A 25,629-nucleotide genomic window follows, 5' to 3' on the forward strand; every position below is an offset into this window, starting at 1 on the left:
TTCTGGTTGAAAAATCAGAATATACAGATAAACCAAAAAATTATACTGTCAGTGAGAAATTACCAACTTAACATGTAGATGCTTACCTTTCTGTACTTAATTCTGTTTTTTTAAAACATAAAAATGCTTTTTTGCTTGGTGTATTTTTGTAATTTCAATATGTCTTTTTCTGCAGTATCTTCACATCTTTCTTGAAGAGTTAAAGGATGCTGAAAAAATAAGGGACTTGAGATCCATGTTTCTCATGTTTAGTTTGAGTTTTCATTTTCTGAATTATGCATTGACTTTTTGATAGCTAAAAGTATTGTTTGTACTTTTTAACAGTAGTACATTTTTACTTAATATACTGCATTTACATTATGTATGTCTTATATGTAATACATAAGCTTAGTTTTGCAATTCTGTTATTTCTTTTTCAGAGAATAAGTTTAGAGGGCCAAGATGTCCAATTTAAGGATATTTGCAGTGAATCAGAAGAAAATATCCAGCTTGCACTACTTTAATGTAAGGTTTTTTTGTAAAGTTAAATGTACTTTGACAACCTCAGTTACTTGACTTCCCTGAAGGTCTAGTGTATTTCATATACTAGTTTAAAAATTTTTTATTTCTTATACTAGTATATCAGCAATTTCTTAACGGGGAGTATGGAAGAATCTGTAGCCAACAAGAAGCATGCCTTATCATTAGTCTATAAATTAATTTTGCTACTTTAAAATTACCTGTGCAGCATATTGAGACTATATTCCATTTTGAGGTCATTAGTGGCCCAAGGAGTTACACAGATTTTCTTCAGTGTTTCCATTTCTGATGCTTTCAGAATGTACACCTTTTGATAGATGATACCGTCTTACCCTGGTCATTATGAAGTAGAAATTTAATTAGTTGAGTCTCTTCTCTATTCTTAATCTATTTTCTTATAATGATAGTGTTTTGTTGCCAGCAACTTGGTAACTAAGTAGAAATAACACAGAAATCACAGGTATGCATTCCTTGACATCATGAAAGGCAGATTGTGACAGCCCAAAATCATTACATATACTAACTGCAACAATGCCAGATATATTGACAGCCATTAAATCTAGTGGTCTAGGGATAAATTGATGGAGAACATTCAACCTCTATGTGGGAACATTACAAGAAGATACTTGGGAGCTTTTAAAAATGTTAGTTTTTTCCCCCTCCCTTCCCTGTTTCCTGAATGTATTTTAAAAGCTTTCTAGCTGTCAGAGTCACCTGGAGAGCTTGGTATTTTTTTTTTTTTTTGCTTTATTTAATTTTAATTGAAGGCTAATTGCTTTATAATATTGTGTGGTTTCTGCCGTATGTGAGTGTGAATCAGCCATAGGTATACATATGTCCTCTCTCTCGCACCTCCCTCCCACCATCCCACCCCTCTAGGTTGTTACAGAGCCCACTTTGAATTCCCTGAGTCATACAGCAAATTCCCATTGGCTATCTGTTTTACGTATGGTAGTGTTTATGTTTCCATGTTATTTTCTCCATTTGTCCCACCCTCCCCTTCCTACTCCCACACGTGTCCATGAGTCTGTTCTCTGTGTCTGCATCTCCATTGCTGCCCTGCGAATAGGTTCATCAGTACTGTCTTTCTAGATTCCGTATACATGCATTAATATACAATATTTGTTTTTCTTTTTCTGACTTCACTTTGTATAATAGACTCTAGGTTCATCCACATCATTAGAACTGATTCAGATGTGTTCCTTTTATGACTGAGTGATATTCCATTGTATATATGTACCACAGCTTTTTTATCCATTCATCTGTTGATGGATATCTAGGTTGCTTCCATGTCCTAGTTATTGGGCTGACAAGCCTCAGAATGGAAGAAAATAATAGTAAATGAAACAACTGACAAAGGATTAGTTTCCAAAATATACAAGCAGCTCATACAACGTAATACCAGAAAAACAAACAACCCAGTCAGAAAGTGGTAAAAAAAAAAAACCTAAACAGACATTTCTCCAAAGAAGACATACAGATGGCTAATAAACACATGAAAAGATGCTCAAGGTCACTCATTTTTAAAGAAATGCAAATCAAAACTACAATGAGATATCACCTCACACTGGCCAGAATGGCCATCATCAATAAGTCTACCAGCAAAAATTGCTGGAGAGAGTGTGGAGAAAAGGGAACCCTCTTGCAATGTTGGTGGGAATGTAATTAGATACAGCCACTGTGGAAGACAGTATGGAGATTCCTTAAAAAACTAGGAATAAAACTGCCATATGACCCAGCAATCTCAGTACTAGGCAAAACCAGTACTGAGAAAACCAGAATTGAAAGAGATACCTGTACCCCAATGTTCATTGAAGCACTATTTATAATAGCTAGGACATGGAAGCAACCTAGATGTCTGTCTACAGATGAATGGCGGGCTTGTTAAGATGCATTATTTGACCTTACCTGTAGAGTTTGATTCTCTTGAGTGGAATGGGTCCCAAGAATTTATCTTTCAAGTAAGATCCCTGTGATGTTAATGCTGCAGATCTAGAAGAGCCATCATCTAAGGTCAGTTCAGTATTAACTTTAGCCTTATTTTTTTCTTGTATAATTTTGTGTTGTCACTTTTTAAAAGAGTTGGAGTTAATAAACTGGGACTACTATATGAAGATTCAAAGCATAGTCATGGTGTTAAAGCTATAGTAAAAAGTTATGCCAAAATAAAATTAACGTTTCTTTTTCTCCTCACCAGAATATGTGTTCCTCTAAAATAAGAGCAAGTCTAAAAAGATTAAAGCTACATGTGCTTCTTGGAAGAAATTACAGTTCCCTACCAGGTACAGATGTTAGATTCTTCTCATCTTTCTTAAACTGCTTGCTTTCTCCTTTTCTCTGTCTCTCTCTTTCTCATTTGCAAGCATCTCCCTTATTGGGAATCACCAACCATTTTTAAAACAGTGGCTCTCTCTTACTTCTTGGCTATTTCTTTGAGATTATTAGGAACTGAAGCATTCTGGTAGATGCTCAGAGGTAGTATCAGTCGACTTACACTTCTCGTGTGCTGTCCATCCTCATGAGCTGAGCAGTGGGAAGGGTGGGTGGCTTGAGTAGCTGGCTCAGAGGTGTAGCAGGTGGTTCAGCACACTGCATCTGCAGTGCCACGTGTGCGGATGCATCCAGCTGCAGGCTGTAATACTGTGGCATGCATTTATTGAAAAAAATCCTCAGATAAGTGGACCTACACACTTCAAACCTCTGTTGATCAAGGTTCACCTGTAACTTCATTCTGTAGCAGTTCGCACTACCATCTTTGTCATGTGAGAATACTGGAGCAAAAATACCAATTGGCTGTGTAACTTGTAAAGACATGTGAATTTAATGGCCTGCCTTATTGGTGAGTAAGGAGTTTCTGTGTTTTGCCCATGCAAATTTATCCATAGCAGTACAGATTATCATCCAGTCTTCAGACTGCCATCAGGTTTTCAAAATGTAATAGACGTCTTCATAATTTATTATAGAAGTTTGGGAGAACTGGTTTAAATACCAGAAAGGTGTAGATTGAATTTATAAATGTAACTGCATTGTTTCTTTAGTATTAATAGAGTAAATGGTAAGTGTGGAGTAAGTCATCATGACTTTTTTATTCCAGAAATACTATTTGGCCTTCTATAAATATTAGATTATTATAGCTTTCCTATTCAGTGACACCTCCTAGGCTGTCTTTAAAGGTATCATGTCCTTGGAATTGCTGAGGCATGGTAGGTTCCAAGTTGTACAAAAACCGTTGTCAGATGATATGAGTATCACTTTTTGCTCTTCAAGCCTCGACTGTGTCAGTTTATAGGAGTGTGTGGTGGTTTTTGTTTTTGGTTTTAAGTTATTTATTTGGCTGTGCTGGATCTTAGTCATGGCATGCGATCTCTTGGTTGTGGCATGTGAAATCCAGTTCCCTGACTAGGGGTTGAACCTGGGCCCCCTACACTAGGAGTGCAGAGTCCCAGCCACTGGACCACCAGCAAAGTCCTTGTACATTTTTTGTTGTTGTTGTTGTTTTGGTTCAAGATCAAGCTTTCTTAGAGAGTGCAAGAAAATAAATTTTAGGTAAATGAGTGTTACATTTAGTTTGAATTTTACTTTAATTGGTATTATACTATTTGCTTAAAATTCTTTTAATTTCTTTAATTTATAAATTAAGGACTTTTTCTTTAACAGTTCAATTTTAACACTCTTTCCATTAGGTTTAATAGGAAATGATATCAAGTCCCTTCATTCCATCATCAATCCTCCTATTGCTAAGTAAGTCTCATCATTGATACTGTCTTTTCCATAGGCTGCCATGAAATATTACAGGTGTCTCTCACACGCTTAATTCAGCATTTAGTGAGTGCTCTAATTTTTATAACTTCCTGCCCTACCTAATTAACTATAAATAGATGTTGGTTTGTCTCTTAAAAAGCTGTTGTCTCAATTCAATGCTAGAAGTTTTTAATGTAGCAGCAGTACACTTTTCATAGAAATAAATATAAGATATTCACAGAATTGTAGTTAGCTCTTTAGCTGTTTTGTCAGAATACTGTGAGAGTGATATATTACCCATTTTTCTAATTTTTACACTTTTATATAAAATGTTGAAATACTAACCAGTTTTTAAAATTGCACAGCATAGATATTTTGGTTTTACAGTTTCAGTAATGTCCACCTTATAATACATGTCTTTTTTTTTTCTTCCCTTTTAAACAGAATTCGTAATATTGGAATTATGGCTCATATTGATGCAGGAAAAACTACCACCACAGAAAGAATTTTATATTATTCTGGATACACAAGATCACTGGGAGGTTAGATTGGATTTCTCCTCTCTCTCCCCGCCCCCATTAGAAAAAACATCATTGGGTAATATTTTGATGAAGAAGTCAGCCCAAAGATGTTGAGTGTGGCATGGCGGCAGTACTGTCTAAGCCACAGCGTAAAGTTAAGGTGGTTACAGTACTCACCAAAGGGTCTTTGTAGCTTCAGGTAAACATTCGGACTCGTGTCTTGGGCTGCAGTTGGCACTGGTCTACTCAGAAGTCTCTGGGGTAGGAACATAGCTTACGAGCAGAGCAGCAGTGGGTGTTTCTCCCTGCAGAAGTTCTTACAGCAGTCTGCAGAGCTCTGTGGAAACTGTCTTCTTTGGCTACCCAAAAGTGATAGCTTAGGTGTAAGGCAACAAGATTCACAGGAGCCACTCTAGCTTGGAAAGCTCATGCCTTGGAGGAGTATCTCTTGTTACAGCTCTGTGGGCCACCGTCCAGGTTTCTCACAAAGGACATGCCATACCCCACTCAGGGAAGCCTAGAGCTGCGTTTCTTCATCAGATATTTATAATTCATTGTTAGTCCTTCCCAAGTCAGGTGTAGTTTACCAGTCAGAAATTATTTTTTCCATAAGTATGTTGCCTAGCAGTGCATTTGGCATACTTGTTTTCTGGGCTGTAGGAGAAAAGACCTGGAAAGTTAACCAGAGGTCAAATTCTCATGCAGAACAAGAAAGGATTTTGTTAATCTTTAACCCCCAGTAATAGTATTATTTACCTAAGTTTGAATTTACTTTTTTTATTATACTATGTCAAAAACTGTCATTCTTTTTTTTCTACCTTGCCCCTTATCTCTGGTGAAACAGTTTTTTTCTTTTTCTTTTTTCACACGGAGGGCATCGTGTCCTTTTAACTTTTTTTTTTGGTTGCACTGAGTCTTCATTGCTGCTTGCAGGCTTTGTCTGGTTGCGGTGAGCAGGGGCTACTCTTTGTTGTGGTGCATAAGCTGCTCATGGAGGTGGCTTCTGTTGTGGAGCGCAAGCTCTAGACTCATGGGCTTCAGTAGGTGCATCACACGGGCTGCGTGGGCACTGCATCAGCTAAGTAGTTTTGGTGCATGGCCTTTAGTTGCCCGTTGCCTGTGGAATCTTCCTGAACCAGAGATTGAACCTGTGTTTCCTGCATAGGAAGGTAGATTCTTATGCACTGTACCACCAGAGGAGTCCACCAAAGTGATTTTGAAATGTGCTCCATTGAGAACAATTTCTCTAGGTCTTTGGAATTGGCTGAGACTTTTATAAAGGATAAAACCATTCAAGATGAGAATCTTCATGATGATAGGTTCCTATCATAATGATAAACACATGAATTTCTCATGGAATTTTTTGCCGTGTAAATGGGAAAATGGGGCTTCCAGGTGGCTCAGTGGTAAAAAATTCACCTGCCAATGCAGGAGACTCGGGCTTGATCCCTGGGTTGGGAAGATCCCCTGGAGAAGGAAATGGCAACCCACTCCAGTATTCTTGCCTGGAAAATCCATGGTCAGAGGAGCCTGGCCGACTACAGTCCATGGGATTGCAAAAGAGTCTTTTGCCCAACTTGCGAAAGAGTTAGCTGATTCACTTTGCTGTACAATAGAAACTAACAACGTTGGAAAGCAACTATATTCCAGTAAAAATTTAAAAAATATTGTAGAGAAGTAATAAGGTTGGAATTAAAATTTGGTTTGTCTGTGTTCTTTTATGACATTACTCTGCCTCCTGTCAAGGGATCAGGTGTGAGGAACATCAGATAAAGATGGGATAATGAAAGTTAAACTAGGAAAAAAATGAAAGAAGTATATGATTCAGTAAAATTAAAATATGTAAAGAGTTTAATCTTCGTTATTACAGAAAAAAATATTTTTATGGAATAGTTCAGTCGCTCAGTCATGTCTGACTCTTTGTGACCCCATGAATTGCAGCACGCCAGGCCTCCCCGTCCATCACCAACTCCCAGAGTTCACTCAAACTCATGTCCATAGAGTTGGTGATGCCATCCAGCCATCTCATCCTCTGTCGTCCCCTTCTTCTCCTGCCCCCAATCCCTCCTAGCATCAGGGTCTTTTCCAATGAGTCAACTCTTCACATGAGGTGGCATATTGGAGTTTCACCTTTAGCATCAGTCCTTCCAATGAACACCCAGGACTGATCTCCTTTAGAATGGACTGGTTGGATCTCCTTGCAGTCCAAGGGACTCTCAAGAGTCTTCTCCAACACTGCAGTTCAAAAGCATCAATTCTTTGGCACTCAGCTTCCTTCACAGTCCAACTCTCACATCCATACATGACCACTGGGAAAACCATAGCCTTGACTATACAGACCTTTATTGGCAAAGTAATGTCTCTGCTTTTTAATATGCTATCTAGGTTGGTCATGACTTTCCTTCCAAGCAGTAAGCGTCTTTTAATTTCATGGCTGCAATCACCATCTGCAGTGATTTTGGAGCCCCCAAAAATAAAGTCTGACACTGTTTCTACTGTTTCCCCATCTATTTGCCATGAAGTGATGGGACCAGATGCCATGATCTTAGTTTTATGAATGTTGGGTTTTAAGTCAACTTTTTCACTCTCCTCTTTCACTTTCATCAAGAGGCTTTTTAGTTCCTCTTCACTTTCTGCCATAAGGGTGGTGTCATCTGCATATCTGAGGTTATTGATATTTCTCCCGGCAATATTGATTCCAGTTTGTGTTTCTTCCAGCCCAGCGTTTCTCATGATGTACTCTGCATATAAGTTAAATAAGCAGGGTGACAATATACAGCCTTGACGAACTCCTTTTCCTATTTGGAACCAGTCTGTTGTTCCATGTCCAGTTCTAACTGTTGCTTCCTGACCTGCATACAGGTTTCTCAAGAGGCAGGTCAGGTGGTCTGGTATTCCCATCTCGTTTAGAATTTTCCACAGTTTATTGTGATCCACACAGTCAAAGGCTTTGGCATAGTCAATAAAGCAGAAATAGATGTTTTTCTGGACCTCTCCTGCTTTTTTGATGATCCAGCAGATGTTGGCAATTTGATCTCTGGTTCCTCTGTCTTTTCTAAAACCAGCTTGAACATCTGGAAGTTCATGGTTCATGTATTGCTGAAGCCTGGCTTGGAGAATTTTGATCATTACTTTACTAGTGTATGAGATGAGTGCAATTGTGTGGTAGTTTGAGCATTCTTAGGCATTGCCTTTCTTTGGGATTGGAATGAAAACTGACCTTTTCCAATCCTGTGGCCACTGCTGTATTTTCTCATCTGCTAAAAAAACTTTTTCTAGAATGATGCTTAATTTAGAAAAGGATTAAGGGAATTAAATATTAAATAATTTATTTTATGAACAGTTTTCCTTAGAGCATATTAAACTATGTCAGGTAGAAATCAAAGGCCTATAAAATATACTTGCTTTTAAGCCTAACTATGTCATTTCTTTTCCTGGCTAGATGTTGATGATGGAGACACAGTGACAGATTTCATGGCTCAAGAGCGAGAACGAGGCATAACTATTCAGTCAGCTGCTGTCACATTTGATTGGAAGGGGTATAGAATCAATCTTATTGATACACCAGGTATAGTGCTGTTTCAGCAGTGCAGAGGTGCTACATTATTTTGAGATTTTTTTATTTGTGTGTGTGTTTACTCATGGTAAAAAACATGTAAAATCCACCATCTTAATAATTTTTAAGTGTACCATTCAGTAGAGTAAGATTGTTCACATTATTGTGAAATAGATCTCCAGAACTTTTTCATTTTTTTGAACTGAAACTCTGTACCTTTAAACAGCTTCTCTTTGTCCCTTTGACCTCTGGTAACCACCATTCTACTTTCTAGGTCTATAAGACTGACTACCTTAGATACTGCTTATAATAGAATTGTACACTATTTGTCCTTTTGTGACAGGCTTATTTCACTTAGCAAAACTTTTTAGGGTTCATCTGTATTGTAGCCTGTGACAGTACTTCCTTCCTTTTGAAGGGTATTCCATTGCCCATAAGGAAGACATTATGGGATACATACAAAATTTTGTGTATATACAGAAATATATGGTGAATATTTGAATACAAAAAACTGATGAATATTTGGGTTGCTTCCCCCTCTTGGTTATTGTGAATAGTGCCCCTCTGAACATGGAGGTGTAAATATCTCTTTGAAATTATCCTTTCAGTTCTTTTGTGTGTATACCCAAAAGTGGGATTGCTGGATCATGTGGTGGTGGTTGTGGTTGTGGTGTTATATTTTGGGTGTTATATTTCTCATCTTTTTCTTAGGTCATGTGGATTTTACCTTGGAGGTTGAGCGCTGCCTGAGAGTGTTAGATGGTGCAGTGGCCGTGTTTGATGCCTCTGCTGGTGTAGAGGTAAAAAATATTGCCAAAGTAAAGGTAGAAAGTATTATTTTTTTAAAAAAGTAGAATGCATCAGATTGATTTAACTATAACCCTTTATTTGGTAAGCTGAGATTGATATTATTATAACCCTTTATTTCATAAGCCCAAATTGGTGGTATTATAACCCTTTTTTGGTAAGCTCATATAAGTCCAATTATGATGAAAAGAATTTGGAATAATTTGGAATTTAATATTGAGATGTGATCTCATGTACTTCAGAGTAAAAGGAAAGTAAAATTTACTTTTCTGTAGGAAATAATGAAAGTTGGTTTTGAGAAGAGCTGGATTCTTACTTTCAAGCTAACAAATTAGTCTGCCATAGCTTTATGGATTCTGGCAGAAGACATAAGATTCCTGAGTCAAGGATGAAAGGCCGTATTAGTCACCAAAATAGCAATATCCAGAGTATCAACATTTCCTTGTGCTGATTCGTCAAGCCCTAATTCCCTTAGGGTGACAAAAGAGAGGTCCAGTGACAGCTGCATGCAGTGGGACCCTGTGCTTAATGCAGGTATTTTATAATGGGCATTAGACATGCCTGCTCTGTGCTCTGAACGGATACATTATCTTCCAGGGTTGTAAGCCTACCTACCTTTTCTCTGGAAGGAGACACTAGCTGCTGTCTCTAAACTGTTCACTATACAAAATCTAAAAAGATAGTCTGGAACAAAGGCAGTCAGTGCCTCCCCTGATAAAACATGCAGAAATATGAGCAACACATGAAGGATTTTCTCCTAAAACTTAATGTAAATCTCTTTGAATAAATCCTGAAAATGATAGTAATAATCCTTAAATTATTGCTCCTGGGGTCTGTTATGTTTTCTTTAGCTGTTATTTTGTTTGTTTTGTAATCTCAAGATTGGCTTTACCTTGAATATAGAACCATGTTAGTTCTTCTTATCTTAAGATTATTAAAAGTGGTATCTTAATTAAGGGATCAAAATCAGCGTACCCGAAAATGGGACAAATCGACACCATGGGCCTCCTGATGTGAGGCACTAAGAAGGGTATTGTTTTCTGGTAAAAATGTTTGGCTCATAGTGTGAGAAAACAGACTAACAAATCTAAATTGAAAGACGTTCTTCAAAACAGCGGGCCAAGGCTTTTCAGAAATTGAGAGGAAAAATATAAGGAAAAAACATAAGGAAAATGAATGATTGGGGTTGGGGGGAGCTGGGAAACTGTTCTAGATTATAGAATTCTAAAGAGACAAGAAGACTAAATGTAACATATCCTTGTCAGTGGAATCCTGAATCGAAAAGGTTACAAAGGACGTCTTTGGGAAAATCAGAAATTTGAGTATGAAGTACATATATTAAAGTATTGTATCAGGGGACTTCCCTGGTGGTCCAGTGGTTGAGACTCTGCCATTCCAATGCAGGGAGCATGGGTTCTATCCCTGGTGAAAACTAAGATCCCCCATGCCACAGGTGCAGCCAGAAAATTTTTTTAAATGTCAACTTAAATTTCTCTGAATGTGGTCTTTGTAACTGATTATGTAGGAGAATGTCCTTATCCTTAGGAAATGCATGCTGAAGTATTTAGGATTGAAATGTCATGGCACCTGCAATGTGATCTCATGGCTCAGCTCCCATCCACTCACAGATACACACATGGTTTTAGTTTGGGTGCCAAGATGGGATTAGATGTAGAAGAGATTTATTGGGGGGAATAAAAAAGGAGAAAGAGAAGTGGCAGAGGGTGTTCAGACCACAGGACAGGCTTACACCTGTGAAGGAGAGGGGTAGGAAGGGGGATTCGGGAGGAAGAGTCTCAGGCTATAGCACAGTTACAAAAGAGTTTGACTATACCCTGGGGAGTCTTCAAGACAAAGTCACCTATTAGAGGAACCCATGTCTTGTGGGAATAGACCTACATTATTACTCTGCTGAACTCGGTCATTAGCTGGGAACCGCTAGGCCCCAAGAAGGGGGCCCTTGGAAGAACATGGTGTTGATCTAGAAGGCTAACAGTTGGGACCATCAGTTAATTGTGCTGTACATGGTAGTTTCATGTGGCACATTTTCACACCCACCACACACATAATGTGTACAGAGACATGTGTTTATATATAGAGAGAAAAAAGGCAAGTGTAACAAAATGTTAATATTTGGTAAATCTAGGTGAATGAAGAGTACATCGATATTTATTGTACTGTTCTTTCCCCTTTTTTATAGATTTGAAGTGTTTCAAATGAAAAGTTGGAGGGGAAATAAAACAGTTATTGTCTGTCCACCTGAGGACCCCTGACAGACAGTGATATTTGCTTGATATAAAGCCTGGCACTGAGGTCTGAGGTTGATTATACACTATTATTTGTATTTCTTTGAGTCACTTCATTTCCTAGTGGTTGCATCCTTCCTATCATTATAATTCTTTACAGGCATTTGACACTTAATCATTCAGATAGATTACATTATTTACAAGATTGAAATATGCTTAGTAGGAAGTTTCTGAATTTGTGATGCAGGAGGCTATTTGCTAAAATAGTAGATGAGCTTTTAGCTGGCAGGTGGAGTGATGAGAGTTTTATTTCTTAATATGTTTTGTTTCTTGGGAAATTTATAATGTATATTCCCCCCTCCAACTCACATAAAAATTAGTGGGGCCACCAGGTAACAATTCTTAGAGAAGACACAGGAAACAGAAAACAAAATGATTCATTGGACCTCATCAAAATTACATGTTTGAAACTTAAAAAAAACTGTGGCGGATTCATTTTGATATTTGGCAAAACTAATACAATTATGTAAAGTTTAAAAATAAAATTTAAAAAAAAAAAAAAAAAAAAACAAAAGCAAGCCTTAGACTGTGAAAAAGATGTATAATGCTAGATAAAATACTATAAGAATGCTAAACTTCCAGAGTGCAATAACATCTGATTATGTAGAGAGTATTATTGTCTTGAAAGTATGTACTGAAATTTTCACAGTAGATGTGTATGACCAAGGACTTGTATCTAGAAGAACTGCATGTCAGTAATAACCCAATAAAACCTAACAACCCAGTTAAAAAAAAAAAAAAGACAAAGGACTTGAATCAAGGATGCTTCACCAAAGAAGCAGGTGAATGGCCAATGAGCACATGAAAAGATGCTCAGTTTCATTGGTCATTAGGGAAATGCAGATTAAAATTACAATGACCATTTCATACCCACAAGAATAGCTAAAATTAAAAAGAATGATGGCAAATCTTGGTTGAGGATATGTAGTAATTGGAACTCTTACACGTTGTTGGTGGGACTGTAGAATACTGTACCCATAGTGAAAGACTATTTGGCAGTTTCTTGTAAAATTAAGTATACACTTGTCCTTATTGTTGTTCAGTCACCCAGTCGTGTCCAACTCTTTGTGATCCTGTGGACTGTTGTAGCATGCCAGGCTTCATACAGAGGAATTTAGCAGTAAAAATTAACCAGTATATGCAACAATGGGAATGAGTGTCAAAAACATTATATTGGGTGAAAGATGCTGTGCTGTTTATATGAGGTTCAATAACAGGCAGAATGAATCTTGGGACATAAAAGTCTCTAATGTTCTATGTGTTCTATCTCTTCATTGGGGTAGTAGTTACAGAAGTATACACATTTATCAAAATTCATTGAACTGTACTCTTAAAATCTGTATACAGTTGACCCTCAAACAGCATGGGTTTGAACTTCATGGGTCTGCTTACAAGTGGATTTTTTCCACTAAATAGGTGCTTCAGACTCCATAAGCCATTGTTGGTTGAATTTGCAGATGCAGAACTGCAGATAAGGAAGGCCAACTGTAAAGTTATAAGTGGACTTTTGACTTTGCAGAGATTTGCACCCTAATCCCTGTATTGTTCAGGGGATAGCTGTATTTTATTGTATATTAAGTTTTACCTAATAAAACAAATGACAAACTGGTTTCTATTTTAACAATGTCAGCACATTAGGTTTTTAAAAGTCTAGACTCTACACTGCTGCTGCTAAGTTGCTTCAGTCGTGTCCAACTCTGTGCGACCCTATAGACGGCAGCCCACCAGGCTCCCCTGTCCCTGGGATTCTCCAGGCAAGAACACTGGAGTGGGTTGCCATTTCCTTCTCCAATGCAGGAAAGTAAAAAGTGAAAGTGAAGTCGCTCAGTCGTGTCCAACTCTTAGCGACCCCATGGACTACAGCCCACCAGGCTCCTCTGTCCCTGGGATTTTCCAGGCAAGAGTACTGGAGTGGGGTGCCATTGCCTTCTCCACTAGGCAAACTGTTTATATTTAACACGTACAGAAAGTAGAATTAAAAGAAGCCAAATAAAAAAGCATATGAGAATTGTGACTTAGAAATACAGGTGTTGGCTTCCTTTCCCCTCCTTAAATTTTCTTCAGTTTACATGAGTATTCAAACATTCACAGTAAAAATACTTGATTTTTGTCATAGTAGCATTTTATAGTACATTCCTGTTTATTCTTTTCACATTACAACTGTCTGAATTAATTAAGGCAAAAGTCCATATGGCACAGATCAGAAAACTGATGAGTTCAGTATTATATGATGTTACCAAGTGTGATTGTTACCAAGTAAGGTGAAGCCTAAGAAGCTCTTGTGATTCTTGGTTAAGTCCTCTTTCTGTGACTCCCAGTACTTCTCGGTTGTTCATTTCCTGTGTCTTGCACCCTGGTTCACCCAAAGTGTTCTCGATGGAAGCATAATCTTCAGTCATCCTAGATCATTTTCTTAGCTGTTTTAACCTGACAGCGTTACTGTGGGTCCAGAGGCATATGTGCAGTAGTACTAGCTGTGCTAGAGTAGGGCTCCGTTCCGTTACAGTGCAGGCTGAGGTTTGCTTATTTCATGTATAGTAACAGTTGTTTTGTCAAATATGTGTTTTTTTCCTTATCTTTGCTTTAGGCACAAACTCTTACAGTATGGAGGCAAGCTGATAAGCACAAGGTACCTCGAATCTGTTTTTTAAACAAGATGGACAAAATTGGAGCAAGGTATTTAAAATGTGTTTCTTTGGCTTATCAAAGTGAGAATATTTAATGCACTACAACTTTAATTTAGAAACAGATATTCCCTATAAAGTATAATCTATTTCATGGTATCCCAATTCAATCTATGGTATCTATTCCATGGTATCCCAATTCAATCCATGATACCTATTCCGTGGTATCCCAATTCAATCCCATTTAAAAAAAATTCAAAGCAGCTAATAGATAAAGTAACAATGTGGGATTAATAGAGAGCTGATAGATGATGAAGTGCTCTGATTCTAAGGAAGAGAGGCTTTATCCTATTTTTTAGGCTCCTGCAGAGTGATGTTTTCTGATTCCACTGGCTCTATTTACAGTTGTATGGCTGAGTCCTTGTATTGCTGAATGGTGCTCCTGTCATTGCTAACGGTAGAGGGTAGAGAATTGTTTCCTATAGTTGCCTCAGTGAGTGATGTTCTTCCTTGTCCCCTGATTTTCTTTAGCTACTGGGTAAAATGCTCTCAATGAAAAGAAACTAGGAAGGAGAACATCGGTGTTTTGAGACCCGCATATAGGGCAAACCAGTTAGTGCTGAGATGTAGTGGTAATTCTGCAGACTTAGAGTGGTGATCCTAAATGGATACATTATTCTGAGAACAGAACTCAGACAGTCAAGAATGTATGAAGGATTTGGAGAAAATGTGAAAGGGCAAGAATTAAGAATTCTGATGATTTTGGGGAAATGTGAAAGGGAGCAGTCCTGATCTGTGGTGCGAGAGTGACAGAAACCATAAACCGTGTCTCTTCTAATACCACACAGGTATGCTTTGTGTTTCTGTCACTCTGTATAGTAATTCTAAGGCTGCTGGTTTAAAGGACTTGCGTCTTGATGAGTAAAAGCACAGCAACCTTCAAAATGTGCTAGACTAAAGTTCTGACCATTTGCTGTTTGGAGTTCTTGAGATTGATAGAAGTACTGCCTGTACTGACTGACAGAACCTGTAATGATGGGAGGGGGATGCCTGGATACTAGGTTGCTGCCCAAAGACATTGGGACCAGAATGATCTGCATGTGTGTATGAATCAGCCCTCATGCCAAAGATGGCATGTGTTTTATAGGTAGTCAGCCCTAGTGTTAGCACAGAAATGAACAGTATAGCATATGATATGAAGAATGCCTGAGATAAAAGCATAGAAAAATCAAGCTGGCTCTTGGAAGAAAGTGGGTAGTCATGTGTGATAACAAATGTATTGATACTTGTTAGAAGAAAGAATCTTTGACTTGTAATCATAAATCTTGCATTTGAATCTTAACTCCAATTTATTCTGTGTGACTTTGATGAATTCATTTAATCTTAACCTCAAACTTAGTTAAATGAAGCTCACAATAATAAAATGCCCTAAATACACGTGTGGCAGAATTATGATAGATTCTTAATCACTTTTATCTGAAAAGTGAAAGTGTTAGTCACTCGGTCATGTCCGACTATGTAATCCCATGGATTGTAGCCTGCCAGGCTCCTCTGTCCATGGAATTCTCCAGGCAAGAGTACTGGAGTGGGTTGCCATTCCCTTCTCCAGGGACTATTAATCTGAAATTAACATTAAAAGATTAGACAAGATGTCCTGTGGAAAAATGTTAAATGGTGAACATTAGGAGCAATTTAGGGTTATAATTTTAGAGAACATTCTTAAATCCTATTTTAAGAATCTTAACATTTTTAATTTTTTTACAGTTTTAACTATGCAGTTGAAAGCATCAGAGAGAAGTTGAAGGCAAAACCTTTGCTTTTACAGGTTGGTTGGTTAATATTTGGTTTAATTAATATGAACAGATCCTTCTTAGTTTCCTTATCAGTTTATTGTGGTATTATTATATACATTTTTGAAGCTATCTCAAATCCTTTTGGAAGAAGTTAGGATATAAGTAAAAATAGATTTCGATTATGATGATGATAAGAGACATTTGGGAGTGAGTGGGGGAAGTTTTATCACCAGTATAGTTTTAATTGAGTTCTAATGATCATTTAGTAAAATGTTTGTCTGTCTCTGACTTACAGTTACCAGTTGGTGAAGGCAAAGCTTTCAAAGGAGTGGTGGATGTAGTACGTACAGAAAAACTTCTTTGGAATCCCAATTCAGATGATGGGAAAGACTTTGAGAGAAAACCCCTCTTGGAAATGAGTGATCCTAAATTGCTGAAAGAAGCAACAGAAGCAAGGAATGCCTTAATTGAACAAGTAAATACTTTGAGTTTAAAATTGCTTAAATATTTAGAAACTTTAAAAAATGTTTACTGTGACATTTCATCTAAATTTACATATAGAATATATAAAGTATAATACTGTGAACACCAGTGTAATCACCACCCAGCTTAAGAAGTAGAATATTAGCAATATTCTTGTGTCTCTGTGTGCTACTTCCTGTTCTCTCTCCCTTCTGCTAATCATCTACCCCCTCCCACCACCTTGATTGCAGTATTTATCTTTCATTTGCTTTACTTTATAGTTTACCATAGATATATACCTCATTTTCCATGTTTTTGAATTTTACTTAAATGAAATGGGGCTTCCCTTATGGCTCAGCTGGTATAGAATCCGCCTGCAATTCAGGAGACCTGGGTTTGATCCCTGGGTTGGGAAGATCTCCTGGAGAAGGTAAAGGCTACCCATGCCAGTATTCTAGCCTGGAGAATTCCATGGACTGTATAATCCATGGGGTCGCAAAGAATCAGACACAACTGAGTGACTTTTACGTAAATGAAATGATACTGTTTGTATTTTATTACATTTTGCAACATGTTGGAGATTCATTCATGAGTGATGTGTGGTTACGCTTCATTCCTTTTCAGTCTTCTATAGTGTTCCAGTGTAATATTATCCTACAGTTTATTGTCTGTTCTCCTGTGAATGGACTTGAGGTTGTTTCCTCTTTTTTTGTTGTTATGAGCAGTGTTTCTGTGAACATCTTGGTATGTATCTCTTTGTACACATTGCAAGAATTTGCTAAATATAGGAGTGGAATTGCTAGGTCAAAGAGTATCATCTTTTTTACATTAGCAGATGTCCTATATAGTATTTCCATTTTATAGGTGAGGAAAGCTTAGAGTGCTTTAATAAGTTGTCATATAGCTAATGAGCAGCAGAACGGGAATCTGAACCCAGACTGTCCTAGTTAGAGCTAGAGCTCTTACCTGTTTTGCTATACTCTCTAATTTGAGGTGGAGGGGGCATAAAAAGAACACAAGTGGAATCAATAATTAGATACATAACTGGTTCCCCTCTGAGGTGTTTTGACTTGTACCAAAGAGCTCTCAGGGTTTCCCTGGTGGCTCAGACGGTAAAGAATCCGCCTGCAATGCGGGAGACCTGGGTTTGAACCTTGCCTGGAGAATCCCCATGGAGAAGCCTGGCAGACTACAGTTCATGGAGTTGCAAAGAGTCAGACACAGCTGAGCGACTAAGCGCATGCATGCGTGCACACACATACCTCTACCTATCAGTACACACACACACACACTCACCCCTCTACCTATCAGTACACACACACACTCACCCCTCTACCTATCAGTACACACACACACACTCACCCCTCTGCCTTTCAGTACACACATATACTCACCCCTCTACCTATCAGTACACACACATGCACACACCCTTCTACCTATCAGTACACACATACACCTCTACCTATCACTACACACACACACACACACGCACTCCTCTACCTATCAGTACACACACATAAACACACACACACACACACCCCTCTACCTATCAGTACACACACACACACCCCTCTACCTATCAGTACACATACACACACACACACCCCTCTACCTATCAGTACACACACGCACCCCTCTACCTATCAGTACACACACACATACACCCCTCTAACCTATCAGTACACACACACACATACACACCTCTACCTATCAGTACACACACATACACGCACCCCTCTACCTATCAGTACACACACACACACTCACCCGTCTACTTATCAGTACACACACACACTCACCCCTCTACCTATCAGTACACACACACACACGCACACACACACCCCTCTACCTATCAGTAAACCTAAGAAGGATTTTGTAATATAGTTGAGGAGCCGAATTACACTTGCATGTATATCTCTCAGTGTTCCAGAACATGGTAGTATATAATGAAAATAAGGAAAATTTGAGATGACTATCAGTAGATAGTAATAAAGTATTCATTACAAGGAATACATAGATATGTATAGAATTAGAGAATAACAGCATATCACACCAGCTAGGATAGCTACGATCAAAAAAAAAGTTGGCAAGAATGGGGAGAAATTGTAACCCTTGTGCACTGTTTGGGGAATGAAAATGATACAACTACTATGGAAAACAGTATTGTGGTTCCTCAGAAAATTGAAAATAGAATTACCATATGTGTTAGCAATTCCACTTCTGGATATATGTCCAAACAAATTGAAAGCAAGCTCTCGAGCTATTTGTACATCCTTCTTCTTGGCAGCATTTTTCACACAGCCAAAAAGTGGGAGCAATCCAAGTATTCTTCAGCAGATGAGTGGATAAAATGTACTATATATACAGTGCAATATTATTCAGCCTTAATAAGGAAATTCTGACATATGCTACAACATAGATGAACTTTGAGGCCATTATGCTAATTGAAATAAGCCAATCACAAAAAGACAAATACTGTAGAATATCACTTACATGAAGTATCTAGAGTCTTCAGCATTATAGAGACAGGAAGTAGAATGATAATTAACCAGGAGCTGGGGGGAAGGGAGAATGAGAAAGAGTTTGTTTCATGGATATAGAGTTTTGGTTTTGTGACATGAAAATGTTCTGGAGATTAGTTTTATGACCGTGTGGGAATATACTTAACACTATTCACTTAGAGATGGTTAAGATGGTAATTTTATGTTTGTTATATTTTACCACAGATAAAAAGTTTTAAATTAGAGAATAAGATTAGTGCAACTAGAATCAACTTCATGTGTTCCAAAGGTGAACAGCAATGAAAAGAATATTATATACTTACATATGTTCTGGAAGCATAGTTTGAATTGGTTATTTAAATTTCACAGTAGCCTCATGGGATAAGTCCTAGTATTATCTCCATGGGTAACCAAGAGAAAGAGGTGACATAACTTTTTTCTTTTCTTTTTTTAAATTTGTGTTTGCCGGCACTGAGTCTTCACTGTTGCATGCAGGCTTTCTCTAGTTGGGTGAGCAGGGGGCCACTCTTGCAGTGCGGAGGCTTCTCATTGAAACTCTTTTGTTAATTTTATTATCAGCTGAATTCTCCTGTCACATAGGCAAATGATTAGGAAACAAATATGAATGAGGTTATTTATGTTTTTATTATTGAAATGATACTGTGACCCTCTCAACTTAAATTTATTCCCTCAGTGAAGAATTATAAACAAGATGTATTCTTTTATTTAGAAGATACGATGAACATTTAAAATATCAGAGGATTGTGGTATGTTATTTCCCCGACCAGGGATCAAACCTACGCCCCCTGAATTGTAATAACAGAGTTCTTACCACTGAACTGCCAGGGACGTCCCCTCCAGATCTTTTTTAAACAGCAGTCCATTGTATATATTGTCTTTGGCTATCAATCATCAATTTTCTCTTATTTCTCTTGAGTACTCTGAGTAGGTAGTACTGTATTGAGGTGCTTTATCAAAAGGCTCTGCTTCCCATGAGTTTAGAAAACTCATGAGCTCATATCTTCAGTTTTCAGTCTCTTTGCTTTGGAAGAAAATCTCTAAAAGATGTGATGAGTTCCTTCGCCTGGATAAGTTGGACTGTGTAACTATCTTGAAATATTTGGGTAATGGATGTTTATGGTGTATAGACCTATAGTTGTGATAATGAATGCAAGTTACAGAACTAAAGCCTTTCCTTACAGGTTGCAGATTTGGATGATGAATTTGCTGACTTAGTTTTAGGAGAATTTAGTGAGAATTTTGATTTGCTACCAGCCGAAAAGGTAAATTTTATTAATCATTTACTTCTGACCAAGTTTTACTATTTGGATGTGGTTTGATGACTATTGTAGATTTTTTATTCAACTTTGGATATCATTAGAAAATGCCGACTTAAAAATTAGAACAGTTCTAAAAATTAGAACAGTTCTAAAAATTAGAACTTAAAAATTAGAGAACATTGTTCATTTTCTGTATCCTTTTCCTTTCACTGTGATCATTTCACTAGTAGTAGGGAAATCACAGATAGAAATTTGTTTTTTGTTTTTAATTTACTGATATTTCAGACTACTATAATGGTCATTTTTCTCAGAACATTTTTTCTGAGTCTGTTTTAATTGTTAGTGGAAACTTACTCTAGATCTTCCCAGGTTTTTTTTTTTTTTTTTTTTTTTTTCTGGATTTCTTATGAAATACATCAAACCAGAGAATTGTATTTGAATTATGACGGATTTATTCAAGGTATTTTTGTTTTTTTCTGCCAGGAACCTTCTCCCATGAACAGTGTTTAAGTGGTAATGTGTTTTAAGTTGACTTCAAGATGAGCCCAGCAAATTCGCTTGGTTATTTTTCATGGAAAGAGTTAACGAAAAACACAAGATCTGTAGATTAATTTTGAGCCATTAGAAGTTAGAGGTGTAAAAAATGTTTTTTCTTTTGCATGAAGTGCTATAAGTTTGAATTTTTTTCTTGTTTAGTATTTGAATGGTTAGATTTGATGTTTACTATACCATATAGTCACATAATATGATTTCTGTTTTCAAAGAGTTTACAATATAGAATGAAGTTGAGCCACCATTCCTCTTATCAATAGCTTGCAAACACATCTAAGCTTTTCTTGATTTTTGTGATCTTTTAAAAGTTGTTTCTAACTTTGGTACACCTCATTTTTGCCTTGGATTTTATTTAATGTGGATTTAATTCATTTGAAGAAACTGGAATTCATATTTCTAATTTCTAACAAGTTCTTCTAGTAGACTATCAAGGTTAAATCACAAGTAATTAACTCACTTTTTCAAGAAATATTTTTATTCAACTACTTTATTTTAGGCACTTTTCCAGTTTTTGGTGATTTAGTGATGTTTTATGGGATTTGCTATAATGCTTATATAGATTTTACATTCTAGTGGATTGGGGGACAGACAGTAAACTAATAAATATATATCTAATATACCAGATAGTGATTAGTGTTATTTACAGTGAAAAATAAAGAATAAGCCCATAAAGAATGATGGTAGTGTGCTGAGGAGTGATGTTTTACATGGTTAGTTAGAGAAGTCATCTGATTCTGAGATATTTTGGTGGAGACCCACTACACATAAAACATTTATATCTCTGCTTTATAGCTACAAACTGCAATACACAGAGTAACACTGGCTCAGACAGCAGTGCCTGTGCTTTGTGGAAGTGCCCTGAAAAACAAAGGGGTCCAGCCCTTATTAGACGCTATTACTATGTACTTGCCTTCACCGGAAGAACGCAACTATGAATTTCTGTAAGTATAAAAGTACATAGATTAAAATCTTACAGGCTTGAAAAGATAGGTAGACAGATAGGTCTTAGTTTTCAAAAATGGTAGTTGAATCACAATTTTTGAATAACATTGATGAAGAATATTACTGTAAACAATATAATGTAGAGTCATTGTAATTTTTACTTGAAAGGGATGTTTGTCATCATCTCTTGTAACCTGCTGTCTTGAAGAAGGCGCTAAGAATGTGTGACTTCTTTGCTGTGTAAAAGTATAAGTGTTGACCCTTCCATCTTAGTCTGAAAAAAAGAAGTAGTACACTGGGGGTGTTTGATAAATATGCTATAGATATATTTATATTTACTCTGGATTTCAAGATTTTCCATAAGCTCAAAATATTTTGTGACTGTAAGGAAAGGTCTGTTGTTTTACTGCTCTTGTGCCTAACAGCTTTGTCCTTGGTAATAAATCCTCTAAAATCTAAGTGAGCTTTGTGCATAATGGCAGACAGAGGTGGACTTTAATCCTGTTAACTGGAATCTGAGTCACTTTTCATCTCTCTCTGTTGGAAAGGCATTATAGCAATGTGATGATGAGCATGGACTGTGTACTACTTGAATTTAAATCTCAGGTCTTCCAAGTTGCTTAACCTCTCATCTGTAAAATGCAGAAAATGGAATTTATCTCATAGGATTGACAATAGAATAAATGAGCTAATATTTATAAAGCACATAGAACAGTTCCTAGTATATGATCAACTCTGTATATAAGGAGTTGTTAAATAAAATTTGGAGAGAACAGGAAAAACATTAGAGAAGCTCAATAATAGAAGTGTCTAATCTCCTGAGTCATGGACTCCTTTGAAACTAATGAAAATATGGAGCATTTTCCTCAGAAAAATGTACCTATGCACAAAATTTGGCAATTTGAGACAAATTCAGACTTTCTGAAACCTCTCAGTGAATACCAGTTTAAGGACATCATTCTGTAAGTGTTGGTGTTGTAAACAAGTCCAAGTTTATAGTGTAGATTTATATGGCTATGCAGCTAAAGAAAAAGTGGGAGGAGAGAGTGAAAGCCGTAATTGAAAAGTACCTTCTTGTTTATCCTTTATGGGGTTTTAAGAAGTGGTGTGATATTCCTAGGTGTATTTTTTGAGGGGGGATGTCTCGGCAAGAATTATTTGCTAATAGAAGTAATATTTGGAAGAGAATCCATTTTTTTTTTTGTTGTTGTTTTCCAGTTTTGAAGCATTAATGGTAAGATCTCCAATAAGTAATCTAGTCCAGTGGAGGAAGAGAGGTACAGAATACATTATTTAATTGTCCTGGGTTACTAAATCAGAAGATAAGAGTAATCTTTGGAGGACATTAAGTTTATGCAGTGATTCTGATCTTACCTATATAGATATATAGGAGGTGTATTTTAAAGGCTTTCTGGAATTTCTCCTTGATTTTTAGGCAGTGGTATAAGGGTGACTTGTGTGCCCTGGCATTTAAAGTCCTCCATGACAAGCAGCGAGGCCCACTGGTTTTTATGCGCATATACTCAGGCATGCTAAAACCCCAAACGGCCATCCACAATATTAATGGAAACTGCACGTAAGTAGAAGCCTAGGTGATTTTCTAAAACTTCTTATTTCTAAACTCATGTCTTTGTACTTTTACTAACACGAATCATGGTTTTACAGGGAGAGGGTAAGTCGTCTGCTTCTGCCATTTGCTGACCAACATATAGAAATCCCTTTACTGACTGCTGGTAACATCGCGTTGACTGTTGGGCTTAAACATGTAAGTGACCAAATGGTTTCTGTAGGAAATAACAGCTTAAATGTTTAATTAAAAGTACGTGTTTTGTCATAGCAAAACCCATAAACAGTCCAAAAGCTGTCAGTAGTGCAATAAGGAATATTGTCGTACATTCATCAACATAGGCAAATCTCAAACATTTAATACAGAGAAAAATGAATTATGGAATGCTATAAACACTATGGATTATCTTCATATAGATTTCAAATCCAAGTAAAATAATACATTATTTATGGATACATACTTATGTTTTAAGTTTGTATTAGATAGTGTTATTCTCATTAGGTTTTTTGCTATCTTGATAACTTCAGAAAATGTAACTTTATAACTGATTATGTAAAAAGTGAAGATATTTTTCCAATGAAGTCTTGTAAGGGCAAGAATTTTTGTCTCTTTTGCTCAAAGATAAATTTGATTTGCCAGATGAATTTTAAATGTATTTTTGTTGTATGTGTGTTTTATTGTTGTCCTCCTCTAGCAGTGTTTTATTGTTAGAATTTACTATAGCAGTGTTTTGGATAGAATTAGTCTATACGTTGAATTAGCTTTACGAATGTACAGTTACAATAAGCTTAGTGAATTTGTCTCTTTAGGTTTTGATGAAGAGAAAGTGCTACACTGAATTTGTCTTTGGTTTTCATGGTTTTGGTGGAAGCTGAGTGCTTGCCTGTTGTGTTCATGCGTCTTGTTTGCTTGCAGACTGCTACCGGGGACACTATTGTCTCATCCAGGTCCAGCGCATTAGCTGCATCTCGTCGAGCCAAAAGGGAGGGAGAAAAGAAGCAGAAAGAAAACAATGAAGCAGAGAGGCTTTTATTGGCTGGCGTGGAGATTCCAGAACCTGTTTTCTTCTGTACCGTAGAACCTCCATCAATGGCTAAGCAGCCAGGTACAAATAATCTTGGTGCATCAATTAACTAGTGCTCTGACAATTTAGATAAAATAGTTAACATTTTACTTCAAAAAGTTTTTCATGTCATTTTATGTCATTGAGTTCAGCATTTCAGTTCAGTCGCTCAGTCGTGTCCAGCTGTTTGCGACCCCATGGACTGTAGCGCATCAGCCTTCCCTGTTCATCACTAGCTCCCGGAGTTTGCCCAAACTCATGTTCATTGAATTGTGATACCATCCAACCATCTCATCCTTTCTTGTCCCCTTCTCCTCCTGCTTTCCATCTTTCCCAGCATCAGGGTCTTTTCCAGTGAGTCAGTTCTTCACATCAGGTGGCCAAAGTATTGGAGTTTTAGCTTCAGCATCAGTCCTTCCAATGGATATTCAGGACTGATTTCCTTTAGGATTGACTAGTTTATCTCCTTTCCGCACATGGGACTCTCAAGTGTCCTCTCCAACACCACAGTTTAAAAGCATCAATTCTTTGGTGCTCAGCTTTCTCTATAGTACAGCTCTCACATCCATACGTGACTACTGGAAAAACCATAGCTTTGGCAAGACGGACCTTTGTTGGCAAAGTAATGTCTCTGTTTTTTAATATGCTGTCTAGGTTGGTCATAGATTTTCTTCCAAGGAGCAAGTGTCTTCTAATTTCATGGCTGCAGTCACCATCTGCAGTGATTTTGGAGCCCAAGAAAATAAAGTCTCTCACTGTTTCCATTGTTTCCTCATCTATTTGCCATAAAGTGATGGGACCAGATGCCATGATCTTAGTTTTCTGAATGTTGAAATTAAAGTTGGCCCTTCCTGTACTTGGTTCCTCCATATCTGACTCTGTATATAAGAAGACCTGCATCAGTTCAGTTCAGTTCAGTCTCTCAGTCGTGTCCAACTCTTCGTGAACCCATGAATCGCAGCACACCAGGCCTCCCTGTCCATCACCAACTCCTGGAGTTCACCCAGACCCACGTCCATCGAGTCAGTGATGCCATCCAGCCATCTCATCCTCTGTTGTCCCCTTCTCCTCCTGCCCCCAATACCTCCCAGCATCAGAGTCTTTTCCAATGAGTCAACTCTTCGCATGACGTGGCCAGATTATTGGAGTTTCAGCTTCAGCATCATTCCCTCCAAAGAAATCCCAGGGCTGATCTCCTTCAGAATGGACTGGTTGGATCTCCTTGCAGTCCAAGGGACTCTCAAGAGTCTTCTCCAACACCACAGTTCAAAAGCATCAATTCTTCGGTGCTCAGCCTTCTTCACAGTCCAACTCTCACATCCATACATGACCACTGGAAAAAGCATAGCCTTGACTAGACGGACCTTTGTTGGCAAAGTAATGTCTCTGCTTTTT

At 37.5% G+C, this 25,629-nt stretch overlaps 1 protein-coding gene across 4 annotated transcripts in view; it reads left to right on the forward strand.

Annotated features, from left to right (window-relative positions):
* The window catches only part of GFM2 (GTP dependent ribosome recycling factor mitochondrial 2), a 42,876-nt gene that overhangs the window by 6,662 nt on the left and 10,585 nt on the right, over nt 1-25,629 (forward strand). The window contains exons 1-15 of one of the 4 annotated variants that reach the window (XM_070357436.1): nt 486-504; nt 2,717-2,801; nt 3,257-3,358; nt 4,203-4,260; nt 4,705-4,802; nt 8,224-8,349; nt 9,049-9,137; nt 14,038-14,126; nt 15,839-15,899; nt 16,163-16,342; nt 20,033-20,113; nt 21,455-21,603; nt 23,040-23,180; nt 23,270-23,369; nt 24,087-24,276. In XM_070357436.1, the coding sequence (XP_070213537.1) occupies nt 3,343-3,358; nt 4,203-4,260; nt 4,705-4,802; nt 8,224-8,349; nt 9,049-9,137; nt 14,038-14,126; nt 15,839-15,899; nt 16,163-16,342; nt 20,033-20,113; nt 21,455-21,603; nt 23,040-23,180; nt 23,270-23,369; nt 24,087-24,276 (1,378 nt within the window). In that variant the 5' untranslated portion in view covers nt 486-504; nt 2,717-2,801; nt 3,257-3,342. Of the gene's footprint in view, nt 1-419; nt 505-2,452; nt 2,533-2,716; nt 2,802-3,239; nt 3,359-4,202; nt 4,261-4,704; nt 4,803-8,223; nt 8,350-9,048; nt 9,138-14,037; nt 14,127-15,838; nt 15,900-16,162; nt 16,343-20,032; nt 20,114-21,454; nt 21,604-23,039; nt 23,181-23,269; nt 23,370-24,086; nt 24,277-25,629 lie in introns of those variants that run through there. The other 3 variants (XM_070357434.1, XM_070357435.1, XM_070357437.1) reach the window with 3 other exon arrangements.

Source organism: Bos mutus, chromosome 20 (assembly GCF_027580195.1).
Source record: "Bos mutus isolate GX-2022 chromosome 20, NWIPB_WYAK_1.1, whole genome shotgun sequence".
Classification (NCBI taxonomy): domain Eukaryota; kingdom Metazoa; phylum Chordata; class Mammalia; order Artiodactyla; family Bovidae; genus Bos; species Bos mutus.